We start from the raw sequence: 13,474 nt of genomic DNA on the forward strand, positions 1-13,474 counted from the left end.
AACCAAGCGGGTAGTAAACAATCTAGGATAAAACCAGAGCTGCCAAGTTGTATTTTGCGTTTTCAGTATTCTTATCCCCCAAAATCAGTATTTTGACAAAATAATCAGTATTTTTACCGTGTGAGATAAATATTTTGTATTTTTCCCCCCAAAAAAGTATTTCATAATAAAATGCTTGGCGCACTCGCCCATCACGGCGCTCAAGCTGCATGCAAACTAAAATGCGCACTGCTCTTGCAGATGAAAAAAAAACCCATTGAAACTTGTGTATATCTCACCCTGGTTTTTACAATGAAATTACATTGATCTAATAACCATATTTGTGTACGTTTTATGAAATAGAGACATATAGAGATGATTTTTCTCAATAAATTACGATTTTGTACAAAAAAAAACGTACTGCCGTATTTTGGTTGCAAAATCGTACTAAATACGGCTAAAACGTACTGGTTGGCAGGTCTGTAAAACCGATCGGGACGAGACCAAATGAAAAATAGACCAAGCAGGTGTAGACCAAATGGCAATTAACCCCGTTCCTATGACCATCCTCACCTGCAGGACTCTCTGTGATGTCATCCCGATAACGATCCTCAAAGACAATAGGAACTGAGTTAGCATCTCCATCTAGTTCACTGCATTCAATGGATAGAGGTGGTAGAGTGGAACCATAGGCTGATCCTCTCAAGGTCTGAACTATTGAGGGATATCCCGTACTGCTCAACTCGTTGAATGTCAGGCAGTCTGACTTTGGATGGCTCAGAGTAAAGAAAGCCTCAGAGAATCGCTGAACCTTTGTTTGGATGAAATATTAACAAAATAAGCCTATCAACCAGAGGGGGTTCTAGATTCTGATCTCAGCCACAGTGTTCTTTCTTCCCAAGCAGAAATAATGTTAATTCCTTGAAATTCTTGTCATACCTTCATCACTGTACTTCTCCCATTCTTCTGCTTTTATTCAAACCGACTCCACGTCGATTTTCACACTGATACCATACCATGGTACATGTATTTTTAAATACAAAGGTTTTGAGGGAAAGCTACCCCTTCTAGTTGAACATCAAAGTGATGAAATATTTTAGTAGTAATTATGAGGGTATCTTCCCATCGTAAGGATTATACAGTCGGATATTTTAAGACCTGCATTGACCTCTTGGTGTTGGTATTTTTTTTATTTACCACTCGTGGGATGGAATACCCGATCAGCCACTGCTCTTTTTCGTAGGGGTCCATACGTATTGGACAGATATCTAAATTAACTCTGCACAGCACTCAATTTGAAATAAGACTGGCATGAGGAGAAGTCTCACTAAGGCACTTTGTCAAATCTCAGAGCCACATCTCTCCTGCAGGAATCCTGCATCCCGAATAACCAATCATCAAATTTCATCTTAGATAATATAACAGGGAATGGAGGAAAGCCTGTACAGTGCATCCCACAAAAAACAGAAACCGGGATTCTCATATCTTTTTTTCTTCAAAGGCAAATGAATTATGATATTTCATTTACATAATCATATAATTCAATTATTTTTCTTTATTTTGATGCCTAATACGAGACGAACATTTCACGCATTAATGCATTAATCACGCATTAATGAGCAAGACGAGTTTGAAATTTTGATATCAAAACCAGGTTGCGGAGAAAAATGGGACAAGATTGGTTCGAGATACGACAATGCTTTTTTGACGATTGGCTCATTAGCATTTCTTTTGTATTCTTTGTTACCATTCTCTCGCTGATCCCTGAAATGAGAGTGGATTCAGATTCACACATGAGTTTCTGTGCAAATCGTTTCTGATATGCCTCAATATTTACTGTTTGTAATTTGCCATGCGTGAACGATTTGCTAAGCTGTGGGTTTCAAATTCAAGATGAGATTCCACATCTGCCATGTGTATCAAATTTATAGTAAAAAAAACATATTTAATGATTGTGAAATCTGTCTCTGAAAAAGGGTTTCCTTTTGGGGGGATGCACTATATATATTTTATATTGGGATTCCTACACAGAGTTGAGCTATCAGTAACGTGATATGAAACCATATTCGCAAACTCGTGCTTCCAACCAGGCAAGGATATAGTCAGATTAGACACAATAGTTTGGGGCAGTCGACTATTGTGCAAACACATGGCCCCTGAAATGGTTTTGTGTCTAATCATGCTAGATCTGTGCCTGCTTCCAACACTACACCAGCAACAACACCAACACCAGACCAACACCAGAATAACACCAACACCAGCAACAACACCGACACCAGAACAACACCAACACCAGAAATCCCCCATTATATTAATCACCAGACTCACCCTAGCATGATGGTATCTATCTCTTAGATGAACTCTAATTCTCTCTTGGCCGATCAAGACATCCATGAACTGAGTCCACATCAGACAGATCTCACCTGAGAGCTGAGCTAAGGAAGTGTTCACTGACTCAACGATCTCCTCCTCACTGTTCAGATTCTATGCATAAGAGAGAAAAATACTTTGATGGCACTTTGCTTCATTTTGTCACAAAATAATAATGATACAACATTTATATAGCACTTTCTAAGCACAGCATACTATTACCCCAGCTTTAGCATGGCTACCCTGATCAGGCGCTCAAGCATTCAAGGATAGGAATTCATTTAAGGATATTTTCATGTTAAAAGCTAAACAAATATTAATTTCTAAACTTGACATTCAATTTCATTCAAAGTTGAATACGGTATATAAGGAAAACACACCATGGCTGGGATTCGAGCCCGCGCCCCTCTGATTGAAAGACAAGAGTCGTAACCACTAGACCAAGACTTCCATCAGACCCATACAAGCGTTTTTTATAAGGGGTTCTTTTCGGGAAAAAAAATTGTTTTCGTCAACAAGACAGTCGATCATGGAGGTAGAATGGGCAATCTGCCACACAAAGCTTGATAAGTGTTTTCTACTCCAAACAACATCAACAATACTTCCAACAAAGTCTGCTAAACAAATCAAAAACAGTATAAATTTTCCTCCCCCAATATCTGCCTTGTAAAATGAAGGTTAACTCCAGAAACGGTAAACATTTTTTTTTTATGTATTACTTTCCAAGGAAAGTCTATATAGTTAGAAGCTAAAGATTAAATGATGATACTTACCCTTACAATTTCACACATCACATCTAACTTCTCTCTGTCGTTGAATGGATCTAAGATAGAATATAAACATACAATAAATAGATAGATCCATCAAGCATTAGCAGAACTTACTAAATAAAGACTTGAATGCTTTAGGTGGGTGATGTATCAAACAAGAATATAATGAATGTAGCAAATATTACTACTGCTGCTGCTACTACTACTACTACAACTTCTAAAGTGAAAATGACTACTAATTCTACTACTATGACTAACTACAACTGCTGCTGCTGCTACTACTACTACTGTTGCTGCTGCTGCTACAAACTAACTACTACTTCTACTACTACTACTACCACTACTACCACTACTACTACTACTACTACTACTACTACTACTACCACTACCACCACTACTACCACTACTACTACTACCACCACCACCACCACTTCTACTACTACTTCTACTACTACTACTACTACTGCTACTACTACCACCAATACTACCACTTCTACTACTACTACTACTACTACTACTACTACTACTACTACTACCACTACCACCAACACCACCACCACTACCCCCCCTACCAAAACCACCACTTACACCACCACTATCTCTACTACTGGGTGGGTCAGTCCATGGGTGCTTTCTCATGTAAACATGGTTTGTTGTTACGAGCTTAATACATCTGAACAAAATAAATCTCTAAAAACTTCAGATATATACCTACCGACACTGAATTGTTGATTTGGAGGAAGTAATGAGATGAGTTCATTGAAGCTTTGACACAATCCCGTTCTGATGCGGAGCAGAATCAAACATAAACTCCGGTATATCTTGTATGCATGGGATAGTATGCTGGCAGCTACTGCATATTTATCCACCTAGAATTGAAAACAGATAGGGGCTTTTCATTGCATGGTATACCTGTATATGCATTTATTGATTCATTAAGGAGCATTGGTTTGAGGGAGACCTTGCAATAATCATGACGTTACGTAGGACTTTCAGTCAAACTGAATTCTCTGTTAAACATTCTCTAGTTCTGGTAACAATCACAAAAATTATTTTACGAAAATCCAACAAAATTGACAATGAAATATCTGTTTGTACAAACATACTAAGCTGAATTATCTCATCAGAACGTGGGTTTGAATTCTATAAAGCACTGCTCTATAACAATCAGACAGCACCAATCTCCAAATCTAGTTCTGTAAATACTCTAAAGGCTATGCTTAAAACTTGTCTTTTATATTCTTAAATCTTTCATTTTAATAGCCAAAAAAAGTTTCGTTGTCTTGACAAGTTTTAAGAATCATGAACTTATAAACTGAAATGCACACAACTGGGCCCTGACTTACAAAGAGTTACTATTGATCCGATCAACCTCAAGTACATGTATATGGATATCCATCAATGTCGTATTTTTTTCAACAGGATATTTGCACAATGTCCTTTGAAAACAAAGAGAAGCAAACTGAATTTTCGAGGAAGCAATGAATGTATTGATATAAATCATTGATATAAATCATATCTAGATAATATTTTGAACAAACAGGTATTTTAAATGTTGATGTTGCTGGCTTTCCAGAATTGATGTTGATCGGATCAATGTCAACTCTTTGTAATACCGGGCCCAGAAATTCAAGAAATAGGCTTTGACTTACACTAGCGCTAATAGGAGGTCTTGTATGATTTCCAAAGAGAACACATTCCAAGGTTGGTATAGGAATCTGTTTAGCAGGGGAATTCCCTCCCGATATCTTGTTCAGCCATCCAGTCTTAGGAGCTCGAGGGACACTATCAAAATCAAACAAAAAGTGGAAAAATTCCATATCTTGTTCTGCATTATAAACTTGTCAAAAGTCTACGCAACATCTTAATTGCAGGAATCCCACTACAAGGATGCTATGCGTCTCTCATTGCAGCTTTCCCCATTGTTTTATCTATGGTAACTATGATGACTAAAAATAAAATGCTGGTTACAGGATTCCTGTGGGGGAAGACGTGGCTCTAACTTTTGATAACCTTCATTAATTGATATCCAATTTATTCTTTGTAGTCATTATTTCATACTTAAAGGTCAAGTCCACCTCAGATTAATGTTGATGTGAAAAAATAGAGAAAAATCAAACTAGCATAACGCTGAAAATTTCATCAAAATCGGATGTAAAATAAGAAAGTTATGACATTTTAAAATTTCGCTTATTTTTCATAAAACAGTGATAAGCACAACTCAGTGACAAGCAAATGAGACAGTCAATGATGTCCCTCACTCACTATTTCTTTTGTTTTTTGTTTGAATTATACAATATTTCATTTTTTACAGATTTGACAATAAGGACTAAGTTGACTGAACCATATAGTTTTAAACAATGCTAATTCCACATGTTCAGGGAGGAATTAATCATTGTTTCACTTGAAAATGAGCAGAAATAAGAATATTTCAAATATCATATACTAAAATACAAAAGTAATAGTGAGTGGATGACGTCATCAGTCTCCAAATTTGCATACTGACCAGGTTGTGCATATCACTGTTTTGTGAGATTAAGCCAAACTTTAAAATGTCATAACTTTTTTATTTTACATCCGATTTTGATGAAATTTCCAGTGTTATGCTTGTTGGATTTTCCTATTTTTATTCAAATATACTTTTCCTTGTGATGGACTTGTCCTTTAAGAAGCTACATGTATGTAACTTCATATCCCTTGGAAACGTTTTATTAAGCTTTTAGCTGTGACAGATGTTTCCTCCAATTAACCATTTCTTAATGAAATAACATTGAATTGAAGAATACTACAATAAGTCCTCAGTAAGCACATACATGTATAGAGGATAATGTGATATGCACTGTAAGAACATTATGTCATTATATAATATCAATAATTGCGAGGGTAACTTGTTTCTTGTTACTTTTTATTTCAGTGCCTACAGTATACTAAATTATCATATTTGCTATTGGTTGTATCATATTTAGTTAAAAGCATAGTTTAATGCAAAGTATACTAGATTTGTATTTACCATTAACATGTTAAGTTATTTGAAATATCATTTCAAAAAAAATATTGTGCTCATACTTTAGCATATCGTATTCAAGTTGATCAAAAAGTTTATTTTTGTGAAACTCCCAAAAGATTATTGGAGACAAAGCATGTAGGCTACATGTACAGCATGCAATTTGGGGCAAGTTGGGGTAAATTTAAAATACACATTGAAGCCTAATCACCTATTTCTTTCAAGAACACTAATATGCTTGATGAATGTACATACAAAGATACATGTACAACTTATGATGAGAATATTACCTGAATGTAGCTTGATGCAAGCTGGTAATGGTGCCATGTATCGTCATGGAAATGGCAGACAGGTGGAAGTAATCAAAGAGAACTGGTATATGGCTGTGAAGACCGGTAGACAACCCCAGATGAAGGAGGATGGTACGACTGCTAACCAGCTCAAGAGCAGCGGGTGTAACAGGTCTGGATGGGAGAAGATATTGATAATGATCAAGTTAGAGAGAAGATGACAGTGAATACAACCCTAGATGAAGGAGGATGGTACGACTGCTAACCAGCTCAAGAGCAGCGGGTGTAACAGGTCTGGATGGGAGAAGATATTGATAATGATCAAGTTAAAGAGAAGATGACAGTGAATACAACTCTAGATGAAGGAGGATGGTACGACTGCTAACCAGCTCAAGAGCAGAGGGTGTAACAGGTCTGGATGGGAGAAGATATTGATAATGATCAAGTTAATGAGAAGATGACAGTGAATACAACCCTAGATGAAGGAGGATGGTACGACTGCTAACCAGCTCAAGAGCAGCGGGTGTTACAGGTCTGGATGGGAGAAGATATTGATAATGATCAAGTTAAAGAGAAGATGACAGTGAATACAACCCTAGATGAAGGAGGATGGTACGACTGCTAACCAGCTCAAGAGCAGAGGGTGTAACAGGTCTGGATGGGAGAAGATATTGATAATAATCAAGTTAATGAGAAGATGACAGTGAATACAACCCTAGATGAAGGAGGATGGTACGACTGCTAACCAGCTCAAGAGCAGCGGGTGTTACAGGTCTGGATGGGAGAAGATATTGATAATGATCAAGTTAAAGAGAAGGTCACAGTGAATACAACCCTAGATGAAGGAGGATGGTACGACTGCTAACCAGCTCAAGAGCAGCGGGTGTAACAGGTCTGGATGGGAGAAGATATTGATAATGATCAAGTTAATGAGAAGATGACAGTGAATACAACCCTAGATGAAGGAGGGTGGTACGACTGCTAACCAGCTCAAGAGCAGAGGGTGTAAGAGGGTCTGGATGGGAGAAGATATTGATAATGATCAAGTTAATGAGAAGATGACAGTGAATACAACCCTAGATGAAGGAGGATGGTACGACTGCTAACCAGCTCAAGAGCAGCGGGTGTAACAGGTCTGGATGGGAGAAGATATTGATAATGATCAAGTTAATGAGAAGATGACAGTGAATACAACTCTAGATGAAGGAGGATGGTACGACTGCTAACCAGCTCAAGAGCAGCGGGTGTAACAGGTCTGGATGGGAGAAGATATTGATAATGATCAAGTTAATGAGAAGATGACAGTGAATACAACCCTAGATGAAGGAGGATGGTACAACTGCTAACCAGCTCAAGAGCAGAGGGTGTAACAGGTCTGGATGGGAGAAGATATTGATAATGATCAAGTTAATGAGAAGATGACAGTGAATACAACTCTAGATGAAGGAGGATGGTACGACTGCTAACCAGCTCAAGAGCAGCGGGTGTTACAGGTCTGGATGGGAGAAGATATTGATAATGATCAAGTTAATGAGAAGATGACAGTGAATACAACTCTAGATGAAGGTGGATGGTACGACTGCTTACCAGCTCAAGAGCAGAGGGTGTAACAGGTCTGGATGGGAGAAGATATTGATAATGATCAAGTTAAAGAGAAGATGACAGTGAATACAACCCTAGATGAAGGAGGATGGTACGACTGCTAACCAGCTCAAGAGCAGCGGGTGTAACAGGTCTGGATGGGAGAAGATATTGATAATGATCAAGTTAAAGAGAAGATGACAGTGAATACAACCCTAAATGAAGGAGGATGGTACGACTGCTAACCAGCTCAAGAGCAGCGGGTGTTACAGGTCTGGATGGGAGAAGATATTGATAATGATCAATTTAAAGAGAAGATGACAGTGAATACAACCCTAGATGAAGGAGGATGGTACGACTGCTAACCAGCTCAAGAGCAGCGGGTGTTACAGGTCTGGATGGGAGAAGATATTGATAATGATCAAGTTAAAGAGAAGATGACAGTGAATACAACCCAAGATGAAGGAGGATGGTACGACTGCTAACCAGCTCAAGAGCAGCGGGTGTAACAGGTCTGGATGGGAGAAGATATTGATAATGATCAAGTTAATGAGAAGATGACAGTGAATACAACCCTAGATGAAGGAGGATGGTACGACTGCTAACCAGCTCAAGAGCAGCGGGTGTTACAGGTCTGGATGGGAGAAGATATTGATAATGATCAAGTTAAAGAGAAGATGACAGTGAATACAACCCTAGATGAAGGAGGATGGTACGACTGCTAACCAGCTCAAGAGCAGCGGGTGTTACAGGTCTGGATGGGAGAAGATATTGATAATGATCAAGTTAAAGAGAAGATGACAGTGAATACAACCCAAGATGAAGGAGGATGGTACGACTGCTAACCAGCTCAAGAGCAGCGGGTGTAACAGGTCTGGATGGGAGAAGATATTGATAATGATCAAGTTAATGAGAAGATGACAGTGAATACAACCCTAGATGAAGGAGGATGGTACGACTGCTAACCAGCTCAAGAGCAGCGGGTGTAACAGGTCTGGATGGGAGAAGATATTGATAATGATCAAGTTAATGAGAAGATGACAGTGAATACAACCCTAGATGAAGGAGGATGGTACGACTGCTAACCAGCTCAAGAGCAGCGGGTGTAACAGGTCTGGATGGGAGAAGATATTGATAATGATCAAGTTAATGAGAAGATGACAGTGAATACAACCCTAGATGAAGGAGGATGGTACGACTGCTAACCAGCTCAAGAGCAGCGGGTGTAACAGGTCTGGATGGGAGAAGATATTGATAATGATCAAGTTAATGAGAAGATGACAGTGAATACAACCCAAGATGAAGGAGGATGGTATGACTGCTAACCAGCTCAAGAGCAGCGGGTGTTACAGGTCTGGATGGGAGAAGATATTGATAATGATCAAGTTAAAGAGAAGATGACAGTGAATACAACCCTAGATGAAGGAGGATGGTACGACTGCTAACCAGCTCAAGAGCAGCGGGTGTAACAGGTCTGGATGGGAGAAGATATTGATAATGATCAAGTTAATGAGAAGATGACAGTGAATACAACCCAAGATGAAGGAGGATGGTATGACTGCCAACCAGCTCAAGAGCAGCGGGTGTTACAGGTCTGGATGGGAGAAGATATTGATAATGATCAAGTTAATGAGAAGATGACAGTGAATACAACCCAAGATGAAGGAGGATGGTACGACTGCTAACCAGCTCAAGAGCAGCGGGTGTTACAGGTCTAGATGGGAGAAGATATTGATAATGATCAAGTTAGAGAGAAGATGACAGTGAATACAACCCAAGATGAAGGAGGATGGTACGACTGCTAACCAGCTCAAGAGCAGCGGGTGTAACAGGTCTGGATGGGAGAAGATATTGATAATGATCAAGTTAATGAGAAGATGACAGTGAATACAACCCTAGATGAAGGAGGATGGTACAACTGCTAACCAGCTCAAGAGCAGCGGGTGTTACAGGTCTGGATGGGAGAAGATATTGATAATGACCAAGTTAATGAGAAGATGACAGTGAATACAACCCTAGATGAAGGAGGATGGTACGACTGCTAACCAGCTCAAGAGCAGCGGGTGTAACAGGTCTGGATGGGAGAAGATATTGATAATGATCAAGTTAATGAGAAGATGACAGTGAATACAACCCTAGATGAAGGAGGATGGTACGACTGCTAACCAGCTCAAGAGCAGCGGGTGTAACAGGTCTGGATGGGAGAAGATATTGATATAAATCAAAGAAGAGGAAATCTTACTAACGTTTGTTATTCTTGTGTTTTTTAGCCTTGTTCAGTTCTCAATATAACACACAAAGAATAACAGAATCCATTTGAAAATCTGTCAGGTATTCATCTCATGCCAATAAAGTGAGTTAAGTGCAAAAATATTAAATTTACTAGGAGTGTCGCTTTGATAGCACGATCACATTTTACAGACGGTTCTATGATATTTGCTGCGGCGACAATTGCTCCAATGGAAAATGTGGACGTTATTAAAGCCAAAAATAAAACCTAACCTCAAAAACTAAATAAACCATAATCCTTACCTTTACACTATTCTGAATAAAAAATCTATCCCTATGCCCTCAGAGATATCAAAAGGATACTCCGGGCTGAAGATATTTATATCTAAATAAATAGAGTAAAATTCATAGAGCAAAATGCTGAAAATTTCATCATCGGATAACAAATAACAAAGTTATTGAATTTCAAAGATTTGCATTATTCCAGTTTCATCGGAATGCAAATCTTTAAAATTCAATAACTTACAGTAGTTATTTGTTATCCGATTTTGATGAAATTTTTTGCATTTTGCTCTATGAATTTTACTCTATATTTAGATATAAATATCTTCAGCCTGGATCATCCCTTTAAGACAGGAGCAAATGTCTCAGGACCCTATGTCATGTCACCTGTAAAGACAAATATGATTTGGAGGTTCCTTGATCGCCATCAAGTCTTGATTGATTGCCTCATCATAAATTTTTATAACACAGGGCCCTGACAACATTTTTTTCTTGCCTTGATTACATTTTTACGGGGAAGGCAAAACACTAAAAAAATCAACTCTTCATAGATCAAAGAGAAAGGCAGAGAGGGTGGGAGAGAAAGAGAGAGAGAAAGGGGAGTGAGACTTGGGAGAGCAAGAGAGGGAAGAGGAAGGCAAATACAGATACAGGCAAAGAGGCCTGTGTTCTCAAAAGAGGTTTCAATTGCACCATGATACAGCTAGCACATCAATGATGTGGAGCTTATCCGGCATCTCGCAAAGAAATTCAACACAATTTTCAATTTCAGCCCAGTTGACACTGTAGTTACATTGGTGACATAAATTGAGAAAACAGAATTGAAATTGATGAAGAAATTACAGAAAAGAAGAATTTTTTGTGATTTATGAATAAATTTCATATAAATTAGCATAAATAATTTGCTAGTCAAAATTTCTAAATTCAGTGTAGAACCTCATGCAGCTCTCAGATGGAACAAAAAAATTCAAAATCGTACTTTAAGCAAACGGTGCCTAATTGAAGCGTGATAAACCATGGTTTTGTACCATAATTGAAACCTCTTTTGAGAATACAGGCCAAAGACTTGGAAGAGTTTGAAATAGAAAGAGGGATGGACAGACAAATAGTGATAGAGACAGGGGCACAGAGTAAGGAGAGAGAAAGAGGAAAAAAGTGAGACTTACGGCTGTTCACTGGTTCCATAATGAAGCTCTATACCCAACTGGATGTTAGCATTGTTGATACATTCCTCAATCTATAAAATGAAAATGAAATAAAAAACGATATGTGGTCAAATTATATCAAAATGAATAGACAGAGATAGATATATAAAGAAATAGATGAAATAAATATTGACAATGGAATATAGGGCGAATAAAGAAAGCAAAGATATATCTAAGAAAATAAAGGGGAAATGAGTCCCAATGATACAAGTAATATTGCAAATTATAGTTAGACTATTCATGGGAAGGAATACGAACAGATAAGGAAAGTCTATTTTTAAGTACAATCATTTTATACACGCATTTTGCAAAGCATTACTTGGCAGTTTGACATACATGTATTGGAGGAGAAAATTTAGCATTATCATTATGTGATATTTTGATTTAAATCTATACGAAAAATAGATGTACCGGTACATGAACACTGTATGTAAGAAATTTGTAAGGAAAAAACTACATGTATTTTCAGAAAACAACATTTCTGGGCCGCACAGTCAAACCATTACAGTAGGTATTTCTTTTGATTTCAATCTCTTTCTTGCATGCAGCTTTACGAGTTAACTATTTCCAATTCTGATTTTTAATGATACTTTATATACATGTATAATGCATGTTTATACATATAATGACTGGTCTTATTATCTACTACCAATTTTCTCAATTCATTATGATACAAATCTTCTTTTTAATGTTCTATCAGTTATTACAGACCGGTCCTGGGTACATGTACCTTGGTCGGGGAGGGAGACCCTTGGGTCATCAAGTTAGCTTGTCCCAAACCCATGCAGCTAAGTTACATGTACTCACTTAAGTTTTTTTTTAATTCATATATAAATCATAAATATTGTAATTGCCAAATTGATAATAAATAAATAAAATAAATAAACATATGCACCACCTAGGCAATATGAGGGAGCTGAGCAGATGAATAAACACACTCACTGTACTGTATTTTCTCCAGCAATAAAAGGTACCGGTATATGCAATACAAATTGTATGACCTCCCGTTTTAAACACAGGACAATACTGAATTTTATCAATCTCATGAACTGAATATTTTCACTATCATTTCATATTCTATACTGGATTTTTCTTAATGCACCATTAGTTTTTATATATATATACATTGTTTTATGCTGCAATTCTGCATGTATTGTAAAATTGTTTACCGTATACTTATTACATTTCAGCTTTTTAGCTGCAGTATGTTTATGATTGTTTTACTTCAAATAAATAAATCATGAAAATTCATTTCATTTCATTGAAATGAAATGAATAGTGACCAGGCTAGTATAGTGATTCAGACATGGTCAATCAATACAAGATTCATGTATATTCAAGCTGGTGAAAATATATCAATATCACCCGGTCAAATATCTAGCACTTTTGCCACTTTATATCAATTACATTCACACCAGTGCATACATGTACATATGCAGTCTACATGTACACCAGTTGTACATGTACAATCTCTTTGAAATCACAAAAATTGTGTTAAGACAATGTCAATGAACAATGTATATTATAAAACTCATGTACAATTGTCTATTAGCTACAAGTATGTATGACTGTGAGGAAAATTATGAGACTAAAGCCTCATCATTTTTTACTGACATACATGTGTACATCTATATACATGTATGTGCACATACATGTAATTTCTTTGCTTTCATTCACAAAAAATTAATATCCTGAACAAAGCAAGATACATGTACATACGTCATGCGTCACAAAAAAAGAGAGCTCTACAAATGTATCCCACTT

General features: G+C 37.4%; 1 protein-coding gene across 1 annotated transcript in view; it reads right to left on the reverse strand.

The window, feature by feature from the left end:
• LOC129280514 (protein FAM135A-like) overlaps positions 1 to 13,474 on the reverse strand; it is a 43,733-nt gene that overhangs the window by 15,236 nt on the left and 15,023 nt on the right. The window contains exons 5-11 of the mRNA XM_064112527.1: positions 11,672 to 11,742; positions 6,414 to 6,587; positions 4,772 to 4,904; positions 3,835 to 3,988; positions 3,123 to 3,172; positions 2,308 to 2,463; positions 553 to 790 (exon numbers count right to left, since the gene is read on the reverse strand). Coding sequence (XP_063968597.1) covers positions 553 to 790; positions 2,308 to 2,463; positions 3,123 to 3,172; positions 3,835 to 3,988; positions 4,772 to 4,904; positions 6,414 to 6,587; positions 11,672 to 11,742 — 976 coding nt within the window. The remainder of the gene's footprint in view (positions 1 to 552; positions 791 to 2,307; positions 2,464 to 3,122; positions 3,173 to 3,834; positions 3,989 to 4,771; positions 4,905 to 6,413; positions 6,588 to 11,671; positions 11,743 to 13,474) is intronic.

The sequence above is a fragment of the Lytechinus pictus genome, chromosome 17, assembly GCF_037042905.1.
Source record: "Lytechinus pictus isolate F3 Inbred chromosome 17, Lp3.0, whole genome shotgun sequence".
Taxonomy (NCBI): domain Eukaryota; kingdom Metazoa; phylum Echinodermata; class Echinoidea; order Temnopleuroida; family Toxopneustidae; genus Lytechinus; species Lytechinus pictus.